General features: G+C 32.8%; 1 protein-coding gene across 1 annotated transcript; it reads right to left on the reverse strand.

The window, feature by feature from the left end:
- Nucleotides 1-392: 392 nt before the first annotated feature.
- Nucleotides 393-16980, reverse strand: CSN1S1 (casein alpha s1). Its single transcript, XM_081515782.1, is given in 16 exon segments — nucleotides 393-408; nucleotides 3530-3684; nucleotides 4470-4493; nucleotides 5433-5459; nucleotides 6391-6453; nucleotides 8134-8175; nucleotides 9812-9865; nucleotides 9956-9979; nucleotides 10771-10803; nucleotides 12287-12310; nucleotides 13002-13025; nucleotides 13645-13668; nucleotides 14078-14101; nucleotides 14550-14588; nucleotides 15484-15516; nucleotides 16930-16980. Coding segments are annotated over 16 exon segments (657 nt in total).
- Nucleotides 16981-23377: the final 6397 nt, after the last annotated feature.

Below are 23377 nucleotides of genomic sequence, written 5' to 3' on the forward strand. Positions count from 1 at the left end.
TGCCTTCAGATTATGAAGTTGAAGCATTTACTTGGATAAAAGGAACTGTGTGATCCTCTTACAGACTCTGAGATCCATGCTTTGTCTTACCACTCATTAGTTGGATGGAGAAATGTCCTGATAATCTATTGTTCATCTTGAGATTTCTTTGAGTCGAGTAATAATTTGTGTTGCCACTCGAGTTTGCCTCCTTTCAAGCCTAGTGATATTCTAGACCATTTATGGTAAGTCATCAGTTCAGAGTGTAATGTTTGACTAGATACATGCAGACACTCCTCTAATCCCCATATTATCCCTCTGATTTATGGAATAAGCAGGTAAAAAAATACTAAATATAAGCCATTCTTGTGTCTCTTTCTATCATAAAATCATAATTTGCATCTCTGGGGGAATTACAGCTGTTGAACACTAAAAGATGAAAAGACTAAAAGATAGTGAATTACATCATTATTCCACTTCCTCATTTGGCCTTTAAAATAGCTTCTTGGAGGATAACAATAGACTATTTCAAATTTAATGAGGTTATGGCACCTATTACAGGTGGCATTTTTAATATAATACATGTCAGGCAAATTCTGGATATTATTTTACAGCTAGTAAATTCATTTTTCTTCATTTTGACTTAGCTAAAGAAAAAAATACCAGAAGCAGTTTGCTTTTGTCTTAAAAACAGAACTTTCTCTCTCAAGAGACAGTTTTTAAGGACAAGTTTGCTCTAGTCTTGTACCACAGTTTAATCCACAGAAAACATAATTTTTATCTTGCTACTGTTCACGAGACATTCATCAAATGGATGGCATTATTCCTTTAGGATTCACAACACATGAAATTGTGTTTTGCTGATTATTTGGGAACCGACATGATGACAGAAGCTGGGAGATACATCTTATGAAGACGTATGAATCTGCACCCTCCGTTAACTTCTGCCAGGTCCAGTATTCTGAGTATGTTGACAAATCTTCTCTAGATTGAATAACAAGTTGTTGCACTTTGTACTTCTTAACGTGGAGGAGGCAGAATATCTAATACTAAGTGGATTATTTAAAAAATTTCAAGGCAAAAATTACATGTTTCAATGTTATGTATACATATATACATAATCACTAAGAAACAGAACAACTGATATAGACGGTCTAAGCCGTTGCATAACAGACCTTGTTACCTGTGTTTTGTGACCTGGGTTATACAAGGTTCTTAAAGAGTCATGACAGATTGGGTTGGCTGGGAATCCTAGAATAAAGCCGGGAAAGTAAATTTCACCTGGGGCTTTAAAGACATCAGAGCAAGCAGCTATTGTCATTTTGAAAAGTAATTCCTCATTAGAGCTTTGCAGGACACGGAACAGCTCACTATGAATGCTCTGTTACTGTGTGTCCTGTGTTAACCTTTACAATGGTTATTTTGTAATCTACTTAGTTATAAACTCAAGTATAATCAAATTAATTGGGCTGCAACAAGTCCTGCATAGTTAAACAGTATAACAAGGTTGTTCAAATTCCCAGTACACCCACAGCTACTACACTGCTGTTCTCTCTGCAGCCACACCTATGTTCTCATGGAAAATATTCTATAAACAGTTGACTTCAAATGAAAGATCTTAGACTCAGTTTATAATCTTCCAGCATCAGCTAGAAGTGAACATTTGGATTTTTTCATTAAAATGTGGTTGAAAGTGTCATAAAAATTTAGTGAAAACAAAATGTTATACACATACAAACTCACAAGTTTGTGTAAATTCCTCCCAATGGAATAATGACAAAAAATAGGAATAGTGCCTTAAAATGTAATTTATTGAAAAGAAGAAAGAAAAAAAATCTCAGTTACTGCACACAATTATTTGAAATGATGGCACTTACAGGAGAAGTGATTCAAAGGCTTTTAAAACAGATTTTCCATATAGAAATTTAATGAAGACTTTAATTCCCTTTGACTCAGTGGCCTTTATACCAGCATGATACTACTGGAATTTAGGTAACAAGCTATTAGGACAATTTCACTTAAGGATGTTACGCTATCTAAAATACAGTAGAGAACTCAAGAAGAAAGAGTGCCTTCAATTTGAGATTGTCCTATTTGAAAATAGCAGTTGAAGCCTTTGGATAGGATGGTTTGACATGATAGATGAAAGACATGTAGAGCATGGAATTTTCAGTCCCATCTGTAAATCGAAAAAGAAATATGTGGTTAGTTCTGTTGCATGTTTTGAAGGGAGAAGGTACTGTTATGATAAGATACATTTTAATAGTCATTTTCTCTTCATCTTACGATGAAGCTCACAAAGTTATATGTGTCTCCTGTTACTAACACATACCCACTGCTCCTGATTTTTAAGTTTTACAGGCAATTTATGACTAGGTTGCACTTTCTTTTGCAGTAACAGAAAATATGGCAAAGTAATTCAAAGTAAAAACTTCCAAGTACGTCAGACTTTTATTTTCCTTCTTTTGATCTGTTGTAAGGAAAGTTTCCACCACTAGAAATGAAACATACACATACATACAACTACAAGCTCCAATATAGTAAATTGAAGTAATCAAAACACATTTATGGACACTTAAATCCGTTTTCTTCTTAATAGACAAACACTTGATTTAACTATATGACTTGTTAAGTATTTCTATTTCAGTGATCATAAAGAATAGGATTCTACTGTTGGGGTCACTAGAATTAGTAACACCCACACTCCTATACTTGTATAGAAATTTCAATATAATAAATTATATTAATTAAAATTAGCTAATTTTATTGCTACTTAAATTTGATAATATTATAATACAAAAAATGTTGAAGCCAATTTAAGTATTGATATTATCTAAGTGCTAATGTATCTACATATAGCTAGACTACAGGACCAGCAAAACAACTTTATAGTCTACAAGTTGTATCTTTGTACTGAGTTCTCATATGAAAAGAGGATCAGTGATTAGACAAGCAATTTCCGACTTACCAAAGACCACAATTGTGTAGTTCCTCAGAATTCACTTGACTCTTCTGAAGGAACAAAAATTGGTAAAATGTGAATAAGGTAGTCAGTAATAAAATTTTGCTAAATCAAAAAATGAACTCTACTTATTTTCCTAGCAGTATGCTTAATAGATTATTATATTTAATCACCTTCAAGGTTATAAAAACAAGCATAGGACTTTAAGAATGCCAAAATCTGTGCTTTATCCCCTACACTGCATTCTAATGTACATCATGGATATAATCAAAAGAAAGGCATTTAAAGATTAGCAAAAGTGCAAGGAGGGTAAAGTTGAATTTTTACTTTGGAGAGAAAGTTTTCCCCCTATTTTCATTAGAATGAATATCACTTATTGAATAGATAGCACTGCTCCACATGTTCCTGAGTAATGGGTTAACGTTAGCCATATATCAGAAAGTTATCACCAATTTTCCATTTCAGAAAATTCTAGTATAGGACACTAAGCATTTATGTGTCATGTTTATTCTAAATCTATTTTTATGTTATGTTTTCTTTCATTTCCTTTGATAAGACAACAATATGCAGTCATTTAAATGAACTTACCACCACAGTGGCATAGTAGTCTTTCCACCTTTCTCAGAGCCAATGGGATTAGGGATGTCAGAGAATGATGAGGCATCAATGTATTGTGTGTCTAGTGGAAGGTAATACCAGGCACCAGAAGGATAGGCATCCAGCTGGTAGAACTGTCTGAAAAGCTAGAGAGAAAGACCGTTGAAAAAGCAACAGTGTATGAGAAATCAGTTTTGAATTAATCATTGCATTCATTTCAGACATGGCTATTCGCATCACAAGAGATGTTTACTCTGTGAGGAAAACGGAGAAATCAAACTCTTCCCTATGGTAAATCACAGTAAGGAAATTTTGGAAAGGGCTTTTCTTAGGGTCCTTGAGGAGTAAGAATAAATCAGTTCTTTAAGATCAATAGTCAGTATTGAACTCCAAGAATCTGCATTACTAACACAGGTCCAGTTACCAAAGTCCAGAGGAAAGTGGTAGTGTGAATTTAATTATTATATAATTTATAAACTCATGGGCATTTGGACTATAGAAGGTCATTTTTGCCTTTCTGTTCTATAGTTTAGCTTTCCATGAAGACAGTGAACTCAAAGAAAGGGAAGGTCCTTGTCCCAGAATAATACAGGGTTTTCAGAAATGCCAAGAATAAAGAGAAAAGAATTCTCTAATTCCTAGCCCAGTGCCCCTTTGTAACCGCAAGGTTTTGGTGCAAAAGCATTACTTCTTTTCTGAAATTTTGGAATAGGTACCTCTGTTAATCTATCATGGCCTTTTATTTGTTTCTGTGTATTAATGTGATTCTTTATATATTCAGGCGGAAAATATATGTTCTTTGATGGAATTAGAAAAACCAAAGAAATCATTTCAAGTTTTACTGTGGTTGCCTATCCTAACAATTATAATGAATATGAAATCTGAGATTTTCTCTTATTAGTATTAATATAAAAAATAAAAATAAATTCACCTGAGGGTAGAAGTAGGCCAGTTCCTTAAGGGAGAGAGAGGGAAAAAATTGTTCTGTGATTCAAACCCAGTTAAATGCCATAATAGACTAAACTACTACTACCAAGTGCTCTCATTAAGATTAGAATAATCACCCTCTTTTTTTTAATTACATGGAAAAGTAAGGATAGTGTACTTTTTAGAACTCAGTGAAGTACATAATTGTCTTTTCTTTTCTCTTACTTTGGCCCATGAGTGAAGAGAGAATTTTAGAAGAAATTGAGAGCAAAATATGATTCACATTAAGGAATAATTATCATAAAATTGATTGATTACTATGTTTTGAATCTTGTTTAATCCCTTATCAGATTCATATTTATAAAACTCCATGGTTTTCTTTGTATGGTTTATTTTTTCATTAGCATACTATATATAAGCTCAACTATCAATGGACCAAAGAAACTGAACTGAATGCAGGTACCACCTTTAAAAGTAAAGATACAAAAAAGAACACTGCAAAACTCAAGATATGTGAGTTGGGGAAGAAAATAATCGATAGATTCATATTAATTTCACAAATGAAGAAGCAAGGCTCAGAGAGAACACAGCTTGCTCAAGGTCATAAGATTAGATCTAAGATTGAAAACTCAAGAAGCCCAGACAGTACTATAGATTAATAAAAAGTCAAATTTGAACAACATGAATAGTTGGTTGAGGTTGTTCTAACTTAAAAGTTGACCTGAAGCTGTCTTCACTCAGGGATGGCCATAAAATTGTTCTTTCATTTCCTTTGGCAACTTAGATTTGATCTTTCATGGCAATGTTAGAATCAGCAATGTTAGAGTCCAACACCAGTCAACAACTGAGAAATACTAGCAGAGCACTACTTCTTGATGCAACTAGTAAAATAACTTTCAAAAAACAGTGGCTACCAATAGATAGTTTGAGGCAGTATTAAAACGCACACACACAGACACACACTTACCTGATTCACACCTTTCACAGGCTCTTTCTGGAAAGAAAAAAAGAGTCAGGGTCATCTTTTAAGGCTGAATAAAACCAAAAAATATAAGAAGCAAACTTTTTGAAATGCTTTTCATGTTAGAGATCTGGGAATTCACACTAATAATTTTGCCAATTGCATTATCCAGATACTATTTCTTCTAAGACATATGAAACATACTCAATAATCCTCATAAGATTCACTAAATGACAGTAGTGATTGAAATTGGCATAGCTTTTGATAGGAATCAGAATTGTAATAGCAGCACATATTTCACAGTATCTGGTTGTCAGCTTAAAAATGAAATCAGAAGCCCCAGGAGCACTACTGAATCAATGGAATGCAAGGCAGAGGAAGAATCAGTTTCTATTATATATTATAGATAAATACACTGTACAGATGGAAGAGAAAACAGAGAATCAGAAAAGTTTTTTGACAGAGACATTTAATATCTCTCCAGATGGTTTCTTCTAAAGGTTTCAATTAGTATTGATAAATCTCCAAATGGCTTGCTTGAAAGAGCATAATTATGAGTTTGAATTTCCTAAATATAAATTGAATTTAAGAATCAAATCATGGACATAAAGATATGATTTGATTCTTAAATTCAATTTATATTTAGGAAATTCAGGAATTTAGGCATACCTTAAAAGAGAAATTAATGTAACCATGGAAATTAACACTTCGTAGTGTTTAGAATTACAAAGGTGCTGCTGTCAGGTGAGACTGACAGAACAGAACAGCTCCCATTCCAAAGAAGAATGACAAATAGTTCTCCTTTCTCAGACTGATTACTTCAAATTGTTTCAGAAAGTTGGGAGTGAAAAATAACCACCTAAGAAGAAAAAAGTCTCTTCAAAATTGTGAAGCTATTTAAAAGCAAACATATTTAAACTTTGCAACATATTATCATTATGTAATTCATTAAGCAAAATATTACCTGTTGGGCATGGTTTCCCTCTTTCATACTGTGAAGTTGTTCCTAAATAGAAGGAAATATATTCTAAGTTACTTAGATATCTTCTGATATAATACATTCATTTTACAATTACCAAGAATATATCATCATCTGTGAAGCTTAGGATAAACTCTATTCTCTGACAAAATTTTGAAAATTAGCAATATATCTTTCATTTTCTAACTTAAGAAAAAATGTTCAACTTAATGTTACACTTACTATAGTTTGGAAGGATAAAGAATCTGTAAGTTTCATATCTGGGGGGAAATAATCCACCAGTTCCTTAGGACTACATATTTTCTGTTCATGACTATCAATCATTTGTTTACATTTTATCTTTTATAAATTTTAAATAAAACATTATCAAATATGGGTAGTAGAAAAATTTCTCCCTTGGATTATATTTATTTCTGTTAAAAAAGAAAGAGGAACACACATTATAAGAACAACACTTGAAGAAAATACTAAGATATTCCAGATTTAATAAATAATCTTATATGGTCATGAATAGCTTCCTCAGAAAGAGAGATCACTTTATTTTAGTACATTGATTTTACTCATGTGTGAATCACAGACATTTGCTAGGTACCTTCATTCACTGGGGGTCTATGCTAAATGCTAGGGACCATCTATGAAATAAATAATAGTGAACACTATGAACGATGAACACTGTCAGCAGGACCATATAGTTCTAACACTTGTGGAGGTTACAGCCTAATCACATCATAACTAAGGTGCTAAAATATGTTATTCATGTAATTTCTTAGATTAGTAATGATAAGTTTGATTGGGGTACTGATATATCTAAATTTATTTGGATTCTAAGTCCAAAGCAACACAAGCAATTTGGAAACAAGCAAGAGTGACACTGAGGTCCAAATTAAATTCATTATTGACTTCCTCCTTCCTACAACTGTAACAGAATAAAAATGTGAAAATGTAATTTTGCTAAGACAAGTCTTTTTCCCTAAAGTCCTAATTAATCAAGCTTATTTGGCATAACTAAAAGCAAAATTTATGGCCTCCCAAGAGAAAAACTAAGATACTCCAAAGGATTGATACTAAATAGAGAAGCTGGATTGTGCTAATAGATACTTTTTTGATCTATCCATACTATCAGCAGATAGTTTATGACTTCACAATTCAAATGCACATCTTGATTACAAAAAACAAAACCTTCATAATATTGTCAGAGGTCTCATGAACATAGCAAATTTTATTGAGTCTAGGGAGTAGGGGAAGGAGAAATTTTTTGAACGTTTTATTGGACTTGCCACAAGCTAGCCTCAGGGATAAACTGAGTAGGAGATTGCTCATTCAATATTCAAAACAACATCAGGAAGTGAAAATAACTGTATTTCCATTTCACACATAAGGAAATGGGTCTAGAGACAATGAGATCAATCAATTTGCCAATTCTTTCTTAGAGAATTTTGACAAAAGCAATTTGAATGTATGGGATCCCTGATTCCTTCTACAGTGTCTACATTGTTTTCTTAAATGGAAAGTTTATTTGGTATAATCTGTGCTTTCACAAGGAGGCATATATATGGAATCACCACCCAGTACAGAATTTGGGAAAATAAATACAGAATAAATTCCAGAATATAATGAATCATTTGGGAGGCTTTAACATGATCTGATGCAGAATTTAGTCAAAGTAAATTACATTTAATTATTTTTATTCTGTAGACCTAATTTTGTATTATTATAATAAAATATTACCAGCTGGGGTAGGTTGTATTTTTTCAGTCTGAGAAGCTGTTCCTATTCAAAAAGAAAAAATATTGTCAATTTCGTGGATACCATCTATCATGGTATCCTTTTCCCAGGAGTAAAGAATGAGGAACTAACAATCTTACTTTAGTATTATTTCTACCACAGAGAATTTGGATTAACCCAATTATTCTTTTTTTTAAACATTAGAAAAACTACTTTGTTACCTTATTTTTAACTTAAGATATATTATAATGCAGTAGATATAAATAAGTATTCAGTCAATCCTAAAAGAAATCAGTCCTAAATATTCACTGGAAAGACTTTTGCTGAAGCTCCAATACTTTGGCCACCTGATGTGAAGAACTGACGCATTGAAAAAGACCCTGATGCTGGGAAAGATTGAAGGCAGGAGAGGAGAAGAGGACGACAGAGGATGAAATGGTTGGATGGCATCGCTGAACAGACGTGAGCTTGAGCAAGCTTTGGGTGTTGGTCATGGACAGGGAGTCCTGGTGTGTTGCGGCCCAGGGGGTCACAAAGAGTTGGACATGACTGAGCGACTGAACTGAACTGAGGCAGTTTTGCTTACAGTGTGTATTCTATCAGAATTGCTAAGAAAATTGGAAACAGATTTGCTTTCTGTGCTGTGCTAAGTCACCTCAGTTGTACCCAACTCTTTGTGATCCTATGGATATAGCCCTCCAGGCTCCTCTGTCCATGGAATTCGCAAGGCAAGAATATTGGAGTGGGTTGCCATGCCCTCCTCCAGTGGGTCTTCCCAACTCAGTGATCAAGCCTGAGTCTCCTGCATTGGCAGAGGGGTTCCTTACCACTAGCACCATCTTGGGAAGTCCCATTTGTTTTCTGATTTTTGCAAATTAAATCAGAATATTGGATGAAGTGGGGAAAAATGATGTTTCTGATACTAGCCACATTTACCGAGGGCTTTCTTTGTACTATGTCTTGTTTGTATTAATTGCTTTATATGCTTAAATATTTATTATTATTTTGTCACTTTGGAAGTTAGATTATAGACTTACAGCAGATAAGGAAACTGTCTAATATCAGTTCAGTTCAGTCGCTCAGTCGTGTCCGACTCTTTGCCACCCCATGAATTGCAGCACGCCAGGCCTCTCTGTCCATCACCAACTCCCGGAGTCTACCCAAACCCATGTCCATCAGGTCGGTGATGCCATCCAACCATCTCATCCTCTGTCGTCCCCTTCTCCTCCAGCCCCTAATCCTACCCAGCATTAGGGTCTTTTCCAATGAGTCAACCCTTCGCATGAGGTGCCCAAAGTATTGGAGTTTTAGCTTCAACATCAGACCTTCCAATGAAGGTCTATATCATGTGTCTAATATCACATGCTGGTAAAAGGTAGAGCTTAGAGTCAAACTCAAGTCTGGTCAAATCTATAGCGTGCCATTTCAATACTGTGCTAATCAGATCTGAAAGTAGACTATAATACACAAATATTCAAATGAGAGTATGAATTAATATCTGAGATTAAAAAAATTGTCAGTTTTATTTTCAGAAGGGATCAGTATACTGCTAGAATCTGTTAGACTGCTTACTTGGTTTTAAGTTTAGCAGATATGGAAAAGGAGAGATAATTTATCAATACAACATTCTTACTCATTCCCTAATACATTGGTATTTGATTAACTTTTAATAAAATTTTACCAGATAACCCAGGTAACGCTCAGAGGGCACATCTTCCTTTTGAATGTGCTTCTGCTAAAAAATTCAAAAAATAAAAAGTTTAATTAAATTTTAAGATATCCTGGGTGATGTTAATATATTTTAAATTTAGTAAATATATCTCACCTCAGCAATACTGGAAACAATTTCCTTAAAAAATAAAAACATGTATTGTTAATTTTATGACATTAATTTACATTCAAGATAAAAAATGCTAATTAATCAGACACATCATAACTTATCTGTGGTAAACTGATTTTAGCCAGAAATTCCTGGATAATTTAGATAAGGTGAACAATCAAAGTACATGTTGTAGTCAAGGTTCTCTTTTCTCTTCTCACTGCTTTCACCAGAGAAGTTATTCAGAATGTTGGAGGTGATTGTGCAGTATTCACTTTTAACTGAATTCACAGAAACTCCGCATAATGGAGCTGGGTTTATTTCGTAAATTGGATGAAGTTCTGCTCCCAAAGTTTAAGGACTTCATCACCTTGTATGCCTTCTCTTTTTCTCCTCTAGTTTAACAAATAGCAAAGGATTCCAGTGTCTCTTTAACATAGAATTGACTGAGTTCCACAAAGGATATATCATATTTATATTTCACAATTTAGAAGCATAGCCATTATTATAATTTTCAGTGACAAGATTTAGTTCTACCAAAATCTGGGAAGGAAAAAAAAAATTAGAAAAATAATTTTTGGACACCACAGATATCCAGATAGGATTATTTGCCCAGAAAGAAATCTGTAATTTTGTCTCTGACAAATAATTGTTTTCTTACATTTTGGGGGTTGATAGCCTTGTATGTTAAAATTAGGATAGAGCTGCATGCATAGTGCCTTGTACGATGAAACCTTATGGGACATGTAAACTTTATGGTACAACAAATTTTCATAAACATTTTCTAATTGGGATACTGAATTAACATAAAAATGATATACCTCACTTGATGAACTGCTTCCAGATTTTGTTTGCTAAAAGAAATAAAATCATTGTTACTGCCTCTGAGACTTTTAGAATTAGAAGGAAACTATTCCACACTTTCAAATTGTGTTGCTAACTAGTTTTTAGTGAAAACAATTGGATATAAAAAGAGTCAGGGCCAATAAAATGTACTTTTTTTGGATTGTCAATTTTATTTAAAATATGTTGGAGAGGGGAGTATAATAACTTACTTTATAACTTAAAACCTTTTTATTAAAGCAAACACAGATACTTTCTTGAGTAGAATGCAAATGCATAGGAATTTTTGTGATAAAAATGAAACCTGGAATGAAGAATCCTATTGAGCTGGGCAACCTGAAACCCTGGGTTGAGTTTATAGTCTCACATACATTTGGGGAAATTTTGATGTAAATAAATTGGAAACATTAAAATAGAACAATGAATTTCAAAACAGAACTAAAATTACACAAGCTTTTAAAAGTTCTACTCTATGAAACATTTAGTTTTTTCCTAAGTCATAGATGTTTATATTTACATATGGATATGATTTTTGTTCCCAAGTGCATACTAAGATATTGATTCTAATATGCAGTAAAATATTCATCTCTTGGGAGAGTTGAGTAAAAAGTATTGTGGGCTAATGAATTTTTTCCATGTTTTGAGATTAGGTAGTAGCATAGCCCATTGGAGAAGGGAATGGAAAACCACTTCAGCATTCTTGCCTTGGGAACCCCATGAACAGTATGAAAATGTTAAAAGATATGACACTGAAAGATGAATTCCCCAGGTCAGTAGGTGCCCAATATGCTACCAGAGAAGAGTGGAGGGATCGCTAAAGGAAGTCAATCCTGAATATTCACTGGAAGAACTGATGCTAAAGGTGAATTTCCAGTACTTTGGCCCCCTGATGCCAAGAACCAACTCATTAGAAAAGACCCTGGTGCTGGGAAAGATTGAGGGCAGGAGGAGAAGAGGATGTCACAGGATGAGATGGTTGGATAGCATTATTGACTGAATGGATATGAGTTTGAGCAAGCTCTCGGAGATGGTGAAGGACAGGGAAGCCTGGTGTGCTGCAGTCCATGGGGTCACAGAGTCGGGCACGACTGAGCGACTGAACAACAGCATAGCCCATTGATCCTATATAATTGCTGCAATAAATTCTTTCTCCCCAAAGACCACCCTCAACACACAAGAGAGTGAACTCTTACCCTAGGATGACAGAAGCAGGGTTTTAGTTTTTTGAGTCGGATGTTTCATTTTTAAACACTTATGTACATTTTGTTTTTACTCTTGATTTTAATAAAGAAGCAAAGTTTCTCCTGATCACGTAAATGTCAAATTTCCTCTCCTTACTTTAACTTTATCTGGCACAACATTGTACATTCTTGGGTGTGATAGCCCTGCTTGAGGAGTTCAATTGCACAATTGAAGCGGAAAGCTTTCTTAAAGCATAGAGCATATCCTATTTATGATATATCAGTGTAGAGTTTATTAAAATAAAGATCTTACCTTAGTGTCCTCCATGGCATGATCCTTAGAAAAGAAAAGAGAATTAACTTTATTTTTCATGACAAACATTCCAATGTAAAATGATAATTACCAAATAAAATGGATGCCAAAGGAAATAGAAATGGGTGGCAATAGTGAAGTGGTAAGGAAAATTTTAAAAAAAGCCTACCTACCTCTTTAATCTAGCTAGCCTCTTTAATCTGTATTTCAGAGTTCAATAAAAAGTATGGTATGTTTTTATATGTTTTGATAAATTAGTGTAAATATCATACATTTTCCTTTGACTAGCCTAACTTCTTTTTTTCTTTAACTTGGCTTTTGGATGACAAACCAGAGCATTGGATTAAAGATTATGTGATAAATAAAAGTGCACAAAGCATTGGTTCAATGATGCATAAATATTTAAGCAAAATAAATTTTCTCCATGTAGTATGTTGTGTTCAGTTTCCATGACCATACCAGTGTAGAGAGAGCAGTGAGATGATCCATAGAATTTAAGCTCAAAATACTATGTTGGTTTAGTTATCCAGCCAATTTTGGTCAACATACATGTTGCATCTTTTTTTCTTTGAATTAGATATCTGCTTTAGTTTTGGCCTAAGAAAATTGTTCATTCATTTTGATTAGGATATTTAAAGGATATTTGATTAGGATAATTTTTACTTCTTTCTTTCCCTTATATTATATTTAATAGTTTTAAAATAAAGAATCTTACTTCAGTTGATTCACTCCCAGTATCCTGCCAAGAAAAGATGCTCAGTCAGGCATGAAGAATAATTAAGAAGATGTAAATTTTTAAATACCTGTATTTTTTTTTAATAACAAAGCTATTAAAACTTTGAAAAACAACCTTGATCAAAAAATTGTGTTTAAAGAAAGTAAAAAATCAATTGTGATTATGTAAAACATTCTTGGAGCAGATATATTGCTTTATGTAGTACTCAATAAAACATTCTTTCTGTTTTGGTGATAAGTGAAAATAGTCTGTCAGTCCATAATTGCACTAATTCATTCTTTTATCCATTCATTCATTTATACTAATGCCTTGTCTCCTCACAGTTGCAAAGTTAAATCAATAAAATCAATGTTTAGAATTCTCAGTAGATCTCATCAGTCATTTTGAAAGTTCAAGAAAAGTACAAATGTTGCAGGAAATTTTTTTCTAAAATGTTTTTCCTACTGCACAAAGCATTTTTTGACACACCACCTTAAGAAAATTTTCATATTTTCATTACCTTGAGTTCATCACTCTATTTTTCCCTCAAAAATTCTCTTTGTCAAAACCAAAAAATTGTAGGTTGCAAAATGTGATTTTGAGATAACTGTAAAATAATTTAGGTATCATTTATGTTCCTTACCTTGTTCAGTTCATTGATGTTCTCCTTAAGGACAGAAAAGAAGAGAAACATGAATGAATGGATATCTGTAAGAAATGCATCTTGCATTGTACTGTTGCAAATTAAAAAATAAATATGCTTTTTGTGAATGCACTAATATTCCTTGCTATATCATTTCTTGCATTATCTCCTTGCTAAGTTTTCTTTATTTAAGCTGTCAGTACATTACTGTGGACTTAAAAATATTTAAAAATTTTGTTCCAGTAAATTTCACTATTATTATCTTTCATCTTGTTTAAGTCATAGTTCTGCGTTATCTTGATCTCTCTGTCTGGTTCAATAATCCAGAGTTTATTTCCACAAAAAGGCAATAAAGAATTGGCATAACACCATAAATAACATAGAATAAAATGCTTTGTTAATTCTGCAGTATATTCTGTTCAGAATTTCTTACCTTTCCAAACACTTCCGGAAAAGGCTACGAGGAAAAAAGAAGATTATGTTAAAAATCATTCAGACCAAGTTGGGCTGCCTATCAAATCTTTTAAATAGTGGTCTTAAAGTAAAATTTCTATTTGATTCTATTTGACAATTCAGTCATGAAATTACAGAAGACACAACACATCCAGGGTATTGTAGAGATAAGGGAACATTCCATCATAATGAGAATGGAAATTGTAAAATTTACAAGGATTATGCACAAGACAGCATAAATGTTTTACAAAGAGTCAAATATATAGATACAGATTAATATTTAAAGCAGCTTTTTAATATTTGCATATATAATTTCAACATTCTTTGTGGTTGCTTGGGTGAGTAAATGAAGAAAAAATTTGACCGAGTGAAAAAATATTTATAAATAAAAATTAAGTTGATTTTTCCAGAAAAATACATTTGTCATTTAAGAAGAAGTGGATAACACTTACCGCCACAACAAGCCTGAGTAAATTTTCATTGAGGACTTCCTGTAGGAATTAAATTGTGAATTGTAAAAGTGAAAAACACAGTCAAAAAAGGAGAATGTTTTTCCGTTTTAACACAAGTTCTCCATTTATTTAGGTAAACCAAAATATTTCTTAGGTAAAATAAGAGATAATTAGTTTCAGCTTTATGATCTTATTTTAAAATCTTAAGGAGACACCATATTTGGTTCCTTCTTTACCAGGCCTATAGGTTTAGTCAGTTCATACTTATCAAATGTCACAGGAGGAATTTAATAGGAATGTAATGAAAACAGAGAACTGAGAGAGTAATCAAAGTATCTGAGTATCTGGATGCAACTGAAATGAATGTATACAAATGAAAATTGAAATGAAGAAGACATTCAGTATTTATCATAGCTAACTGAAAGAGAAATTAGTTGGGGTAAAGAAAGAACCTTATCTCTCTGCTGTCTGGTTCATTCTGTAGAGAATAAAAAATGAACTAAGCAGTGGATAGGGTGGAAGATTAATGACTCTTGTAGAAGTGTGTGGAAGAGTATCTAGTTTAATACTCAGTGTGTAAATTGAGATCAAGTTGTAAATCATGTTTGAGTGCAAGGAGAAGAGATAAAAAGAATCAATAATACATTAAAATAGACCACATATACATATTCTGTTTAATTAACTACTGCTCTTGAATAATAACATTTTTATTAATCATAAATACATAAGTCCAAATGCCTTCTTCTCTAAAAAGGTTTGTGAGAGCAGATCAATATTCAGCTCAATAGTTGAAGATACTACACCTCACCAAATGTGAAACTGGCTGTTTTCTAGAGAAGGAAGAAACGGGACTACAATCTATATATTAGCAATTTATCATCACTTAAGCTACACAATTACAGTGAATTCTTAGAACATAGAATAGAGCACTCACTTGAGAGAGTCCTTGGTGCCTGATAGGATGTTTCTGTTAAAAAAAAAAAAATGCAAGAATTGTAAAACCAAAAGCACTCAAAATACAATAATAATAATATCTCAAGGAACATGTAATACTATACATTTAATACTGCTATTTAAGAAGTTTGTATTTTAACAGCTAAATTTGACACCAAGTTCCCCTGGGAGGGAAAAAAAATGGATTTTATTGATAAAAATCAAAGAAAAGTAAATTATCTTCTGTTTTTAGAGTATGGTGGAGAAAAGTATGTAAAAAGACAAAAAACTAATCTGAAACATTGTTTGTTTGGATTTTATTTTTTATCATAAATTAAATTACATAAAAATTTAACTCAATCTGCATTTTAACTGTGGGAACAAGATTTATGTTTGTTAAATGTTAACATTAAAAAATGATGTTTTCTTTGGAAAAGGATTAAAGAATCTGTTTGCTGGGGGATCTATATCTGTTTCATTTATAAAAGGACAAGATATGGACTATACCAATGACACATTTCTGAAGAACTTGGATCCTTTTTTGTAACTTACTGTCAGATAATTCCTTCTTTTGATGCTTAGGGTTTAGCACAGACAGAACTCTATTGGTTAAGAAGCTGGATTATTAATGATCCTTCATTATTCAAAATTTAGAAAATAGGAGTTTAACAATAGAATATCTCAGCATTTCAGAAACTTTTGCAGCTATATTTGATAGTTTGAGTGTCCAAATATCCAAGACTATTATCTTATTTGAATCGCTTTCTTGTCAGTTGATTCCTATTTATTTATTTATCATTATCTAGAGGTCACAAAGGAACAGAATAACTTCTGTTTCACATTAGTAACTGAATTTGTTTTTTGAGAAGAAACTTAAGTTACTTTACATTATCTAGTTTTTCTCTCTACACGGACCAAATTATTAGATCTCTGAATCAGCTGAATGAGCCGAACATTCTGTACCTTGGGAAATAGTGGTTGGCATGAGCCATCTCAAGTGAGAGTTTGATTTAGGTTTCAAAAGTGGATACACTGGAATATAGGGCTTAACAGTATATTTGGTAATACAATATTGGACATATATATGTTTGCAAATATGTTAAGCCTATAATGGACCCAGGCAAAGAGAATAATTATCTTCTTTGATGCTCTTTATTGTATTGTTAATTACCTTATTCTTTTTTAAATTTTTAATTTTTTATTGCGAGGTGTTCATATTTCAAGTTAGAGACTTTATTTGGAGTTAAGTCTTTGAATGAACTAAATAACAGTGATCAAAATGTGAAGGATTACCATAGCTTTAATATAAACGATTCAATAGCTAATTAGAGACCATCAAATTCTTTACGACTACAATATCTTGCACTTGATGAGATTTGCATCAAATGGCATTTGAGATGACTTCAAACAAGAATCTAGAATCTTCTAAATTCTCTACTGTACTCACAGGCCTGGCAAGAGCAACAGCCACAAGACAGGTAAGGATGAGAAGTTTCATGGTTGTGAAGATCTATGTAAGAAAACAAAATAGTTAGGTCTTATAATAAAATTTGATTCATGAAAAAAAATTTTGATTTTTTCCAACAGAGGAGTATATTATGATAAAAGTTGTTTCACTTGAAAGTAATATTTTTATTCATTTAGTTTTTAATTTTGCTCTTCAATATGAATACTTAGCATTCAAATTATCTTGCTTAGTGCTTATGTGAGATAAGAAATATCAATATCTTACTACATTTTTAAGTAAAGCATTTGATCCTGAAAGTAATAATAGGGTTTTGTCAGAGGAATAAAGAAGCATCAATATTTAAATATTACAAATTTTAAAATACTACAATAAAAATTAAAAAGAAATTTCCTCTTAGATCATTGAATTTATTAAAATTGATAAGCTAAAATCCACTGGTAAATTTCATTTAATTTTATCTATAATTTTTTGAAAATGTCTTTATCCTTTACCCTGCTCTTTCAGAGTCTTCATGAAAAGCATTGCTTGTGCATTATGTAGAAACTATTAACCTTCATTAAATTTTTAAAACAATCTAGCTATTACTTAATTTTGCTATGTTGATATATCCATGACATGACTGTATGAAGATGATTGAACAGACTCATAAATCAAACATATCACTTTTGACTCCTAGAGTTCCATTAAATTATAAGACCCAAAAGTACATACATTTATATGTGCTGGAAAAATGAGCTTCAGATAAATAAGGAAAAATTAGATTATACATGAAATTTGTTTATAACTTAGTCAGCAAACTAATGACAGATTATTTTATGTAGGCTGCTTCAGTTTACAAACTGTAGAATCTAGCTGCATTTGTTAGAAAAGACATATTTATAAGCTCCAAATGAATTTACTGTTTTCATCTATTTGTATGCTTATAAATATCCAAATTTAATCATCTTTATAAAAGTAGTCATTTATGTCTAATTTCTATCATTGACGTATCCTTTATAAAATTAATTTTATTAACCTAATTACATGGAATAAAATTGGCCTTGAAATGTTCTACCAGAAATGACGTTCACTATTATAACAAAAATATTATAAATTATTCTGTATGACAACTTTTTACAGAATTCGACAAAATGATTCAAATTATTTTACCATAAATCTATATTGAAGTTATATATCTACATTTTCAGTATATAAGAATTTAGTTTAAAAATCATCAGAAAATTTGGTCTTTATAAAAATATTTAACTTTTCACCTGTAGCTCTGAGATAGATGGTATCAACATTTGCCAATATATTTTTAAGCTAACAGTATATCATAGGAAAGTATCAATACTTGCAATCACATAGAAAAGTTACAACTGTGTATTAGTGAAGAATGAAAGATGAGACAGAGGAAAATCAGAAATTTTGTTATATGTATACATAATACCTTGAACCCAAGACTGGGAAGAAGCAGCAAGCTGGGTTGATGATCAAGGTGATGGCTAACTTTTGTTTCCAAGCTATTTAAACCTAGTGATTAGTAAAATGCTAATTTTGTGGTTTTAGTTTAACGGATAGGTTTATTTAAATTCTAAGAATTATCTCACATAGGAAATCAATGTTCTGTTCAATTCCTCTCCCAAGAAATTCTAAGGAGAGTTTACAACAAAGAAGTGATTCATGCTCTGGTACCAATTTATACAGGAAATGGAATGGCATTGTTCTAAATTAAAATACACACACACACACACACTCCTAGATTTATGGTTATTATGAGAACATGCATTTATATCAATAAATTTCTTTGTAGCTTTTGAAAAATTCAGTACCTGTAAAGGAAATTCGTGGGACAAAACTGGGTCTTCAAAAATTTTCCATTTTTATTAACATACAAGACCATGAGAAGAATTTATTATTTATTTCACTTCTCAATTAATCCATATTATTTATTTTAATTATTTACCCTGTGGAGTAACTTACATTATATGTGGTCTGATTTTTTTTTCTGCAAAAAGAAAATATAATTATTGTATAAACTTTGGTGGTATTTTAATTATACCACCAAGCAATTTTTTGTTTGTTTTGGGTGTACTAGTTGTGGTAGCTAGTTCATTCATTCTGGTATAAATTTTTGTTTAGTTGCTAGTTCAGTCCAGTTTAGTCGCTAAGTCGTGTCCAATTCTTTGTGACCCCATGGACTGCAGACTGCCAGTCTCCTCTGTCCATGGGATTTCCCAAGTAATATTGGAGTGGGTTGCCATTTCCTTTTGCAGGGTATCTTCCCTACCCAGGGATCAAATTCAGGTCTCCTGCATTGGTAGGCGGATTCTCATGACAGATTACTTAATTAAAATTAATAATTATTCAAGAATTACAATTTTAAAATATTGCAAAAAATAAACCATAACTCTGATTCTCCATATTTTAAAATAAACAAGTAAAAGAAAAAAAAATCCTATCTCTCCAATTCTTATTGTACTCCTAGAATTAACTGGCATTGTACATTGTAGAAAAATATTATGTGCTAAATAAAATATCTATACAAGTGAGGGTTTTAAAAACTTTTGTTGTTGATTGCAACTCCTTGTTTATAAGAAAGGAATCATATTATATACTTTAAAAAATCTATGGTGATATTTACAATGTATTCACAGTTATATGACAGGAACATTATTTTGTATTAAAAGAAATTTCAAAACTGTTCAGGCTTTCCACTTTGAAGATAGAAAAGACTATAATTTCCCATATTGGAGTTTTCTTTTGATATTATCTTCCTTACTGTCTGTTTCACATCAATTTCAACAAGATACTAGTGTTTTCTATTCACTCTGATTTATTCAAGGAGCTGAGAACAAAAATCCTCGCTGCATTGTAATACTCTACTTTTGTCTTTTCCCAGGAGTGTATCTGGACTTTCCAGGTGGCACTAGTGGTAAAGAACCTGCCTGCCAATGCAGGAAAATTAGAGATGCAGGTTCGATATCTGGGTTGGGAAGATCCCCTGGTGGAGGAAATGGCAACCCACTCCATTGTTCTTGCCCAGAGAATCCCATGGACAGAAGAACCTGGCAGACTACAGTCCACTGGGTCGCAAAGAGTTGGACATGACTGAAATGACTTAGCATGCACGCAAAGGAGTGTATCCACCACAATTTGAAAACATCAGTCCTTTGACACTCATCCTTCTTCATAGTCCAATTCTCACATCTGTACATGGCTACTGGAAAAACCATAGCTTTGACTATAAAGACATTTATCAGTAAAGTGATATTGCTGCTTTTTAATATGCTGTCTAAGTTTGTCAGAACTTTCTTTTCAAGGAGGAAGCATAATTTAATTTCATGGCTATAATCACTGTCTGCAGTGATTTTGAGTCCAAGAAAATAAAATCTGACACTACTTCCACATTTCCTCCCTCTATTTTCCATGAAGTGATGGGGCAGTATGCTATGAACTTAGTTTTTTGAACACTGAGTTTTAAGCTGTAGATGAGAGACTACACAACTGTGGCTATCTGGGTCATTAAGACCTTTTAAATACAGTTCTTTTGTGTATTCTTGCCACCTCTTCTTAATTTATTCTGCTTCTGTTAAGTCCTTTTTTATTCTCTCCTTTATCATGCCCATATGGGTTGGGAAGATCCCCTGGTGGAGGACCTTGGGAAGTGGGAAATATTCCCTTGTGAAATATTCCCATGACAGCCGTTTTCTTGAAGAGATGTCTAGTCTTTCTCATTCTATTGTTTTCCTCTACTTCTTTGCATTGTTCATTTAAGAAGGCCTTCTTATCCTCTCTTGCTATTTTCTGGAACTCTGCATTCGGTTGGGTATATCTTTCCCTTTCTCCTTTGTCTTTTGCTTCTCTTCTTTTCTCAACTATTTGTAAAGCCTCCTCAGACAACCACTTTAACATCTTGATTTTTTCCCCCCTTTGGAATAGTGTTGGTCACTGCCTCCTGTACAATGTAACAGACCTCCACCCATGGTTTTCCTGACACTCTATCGGATCTAATCCTTTGAATCTATTCATCACCTTTACTGTATAATCATAACAGATTTGATTTAGGTCATAGTTGAACTGTTCATTGGTTTTCTCCATTTTCTTCAATATAAGCCTGAATTTTGCAATAAGGAGCTCAAGATCTGAGCCACAGTCTGCTCCAGGTCTTGTTTTTTACTGACTATATAGAGTCTCTCCATCTTTGGCTGCAAAGAATATAATCTATCTAATTTCAGTGTTGATCATCTGCTGATGTCCATATACAGAGTCATCTCATGTTGGTGGAAGAGAGTATTTGCTATGACCAACGTGTTCTCTTGACAAAACTCTGTTAGCCTTTGACTTGCTTCATTTTTAACTCCAAAGCGAAATTTCCTGTTACTCCAAGTACCTCTTGACTTTCTACTTTTGCATTCCAATCCCCTATGATGAAAAGGGCATTGATTTATTTATTTGGTGTCAGTTCTAGAAGGTCTTTCAGGTCTTCGTAAAACAGGTCATCTTCAGCATCATCAGCGTTAGTGGTTGGGGCACAGACTTGGATTACTGTGACATTGAATGGTTTGCCTTGGAAACAAACGGAGATCATTCTATTGTTTTTGAGATTGCATCCAAGTACTGCATTTCGGATTCTTTTCTTGACTATGAGGGCTACTCTATTTCTTCTAAGGGATTATTGCCCACAGTAATAGATATAATAGTAATCTGAATTAAATCACCCGTTCCTGTCCAATTTTAGTTCACTGATTTCTAAGATGTTGATGTTTACTCTTGCTGTCTCCTGCTTGACCATATCTAACTTGCCTTATTCATGAACCTAACATTCTAAGTTCCTAATCAATACTGTTCTTTACAGCATTGGACTTTACTTTCATCACCAAACACAACCAGTCATTTCTGCTTTGGCCCACCTGCTTCATCCTTTCTGGAGCCATTAGTAACTGCCCTCTGCTCTTCCCTAGTAGCATATTGGACACCTTCTGACTTGGGGAGCTCATCTTCTGGTGTCATATCTTTTTATCTTTTCATACTATTCATGGGATTCTCATGATAAGAATACTGCACTGGTTTGCCATTCCCTCTTCCAGTGGACCACACTTTGTCAGAACTTTTCACTATGACTTGACCATTTTGGGGAGCCCTGTATGACATGACTCATAGCTTCATTGAGTTACTCAAGGCCCTTCACCACAACAAGTTTGTGATCTGTGAAAGGGATTGTAGATTTATACAATGCCAAATCATGCAAAATGTTAGCCTACATCTATTTGATTTATATCGATATTTTCAATTTGCTTTATCACTTAAAATTCTTCACTTCCGACTAATAAACAAGGCTTAAATTTGAGACAAATGTTTAGACCATCTGTAGTCAAATGGGCCTTTTCCTTGTGAATAAAGACAAACACTAATTTTCTAACGTAACAGAGTCATACATAGGGTACAGAAAGTTGGTCATCTAACATTGATCGTTTATGATTGTAAAAGGGTCTACTCTTCAAAATTATAACAAAACAATAGACATAAATTGGACTAATTTAAGAGCTCAAGGGCATAGATACTCTAGTGATATCACAACTTGTTTTGAAAATCCAACAAAATCCCTAAAGAAATGAAACTGGAAATAGATCGGCTAAGGGAGAACGAAGCTTTCTTGACTTTCAAATTTCAATACTGAAAAAAAATTGGATTTAAACTTATTAGAAAAAGTATCATAAAAAGAAACATTATTGGCAATAAACATAGATTTTTGAAAACAAAACTATGAGTTAAGAGACACACTCTCCTTTGCAAGATTATGTACACTGTTGCTAAATATTCTAGTCCAGATTCAAACCTCTTTGGCGGACTAACTTTGTTTGAGATGGTGAATAATTCAGAATTTGAAATTTCAAACTGATTTGTCAAAATTCTCCCAGGAACATCTGACTGGTTAGTCTTCTAGGAAAGTGTTGCTCGATTATATAACAAACAATCAACCTTCCAGAAGGAAAGTTACTGAGAAATGTGAAAGATATTTTTGTTTTTCTCTAGAAATCCATATGCTATTTGGAATCTAAGAAAAGATACACAATAAGGTTATTAATGATTGCTCTTAGGTATTGTATAAATAGAATTTTAGTATCCAGAACTAAAACAGAGTTATTTTCAGGAAGTTTTATATTATGAATATATGATAGTACTGGAAATGTGGAACCTATGCTAGGTTTTATATTTGTATTTAAAACAGTGTCCTTTTTAACTTGGTACTCTGTCAATTGATCTTTGGAAATCTTAAGTGAAGAGGTAGAATGTAGTGGTTGCAAGACAATGCTTCAAGGTCAAATTATGAGTTTAATTTCTGGCTTTCAATGACCAGCAGTGTAATTTTGCAAACTCATTTTGTCTCAATGTCCCCATCTGTTTAGTAATATCCACTTCCTAAGTGATTGAGAGGAAAAAGGTC

This window comes from Giraffa tippelskirchi, chromosome 1, assembly GCF_054371585.1.
Source record: "Giraffa tippelskirchi isolate mGirTip1 chromosome 1, T2T-mGirTip1v1.2.pri, whole genome shotgun sequence".
NCBI classification, from domain to species: Eukaryota; Metazoa; Chordata; class Mammalia; order Artiodactyla; family Giraffidae; genus Giraffa; species Giraffa tippelskirchi.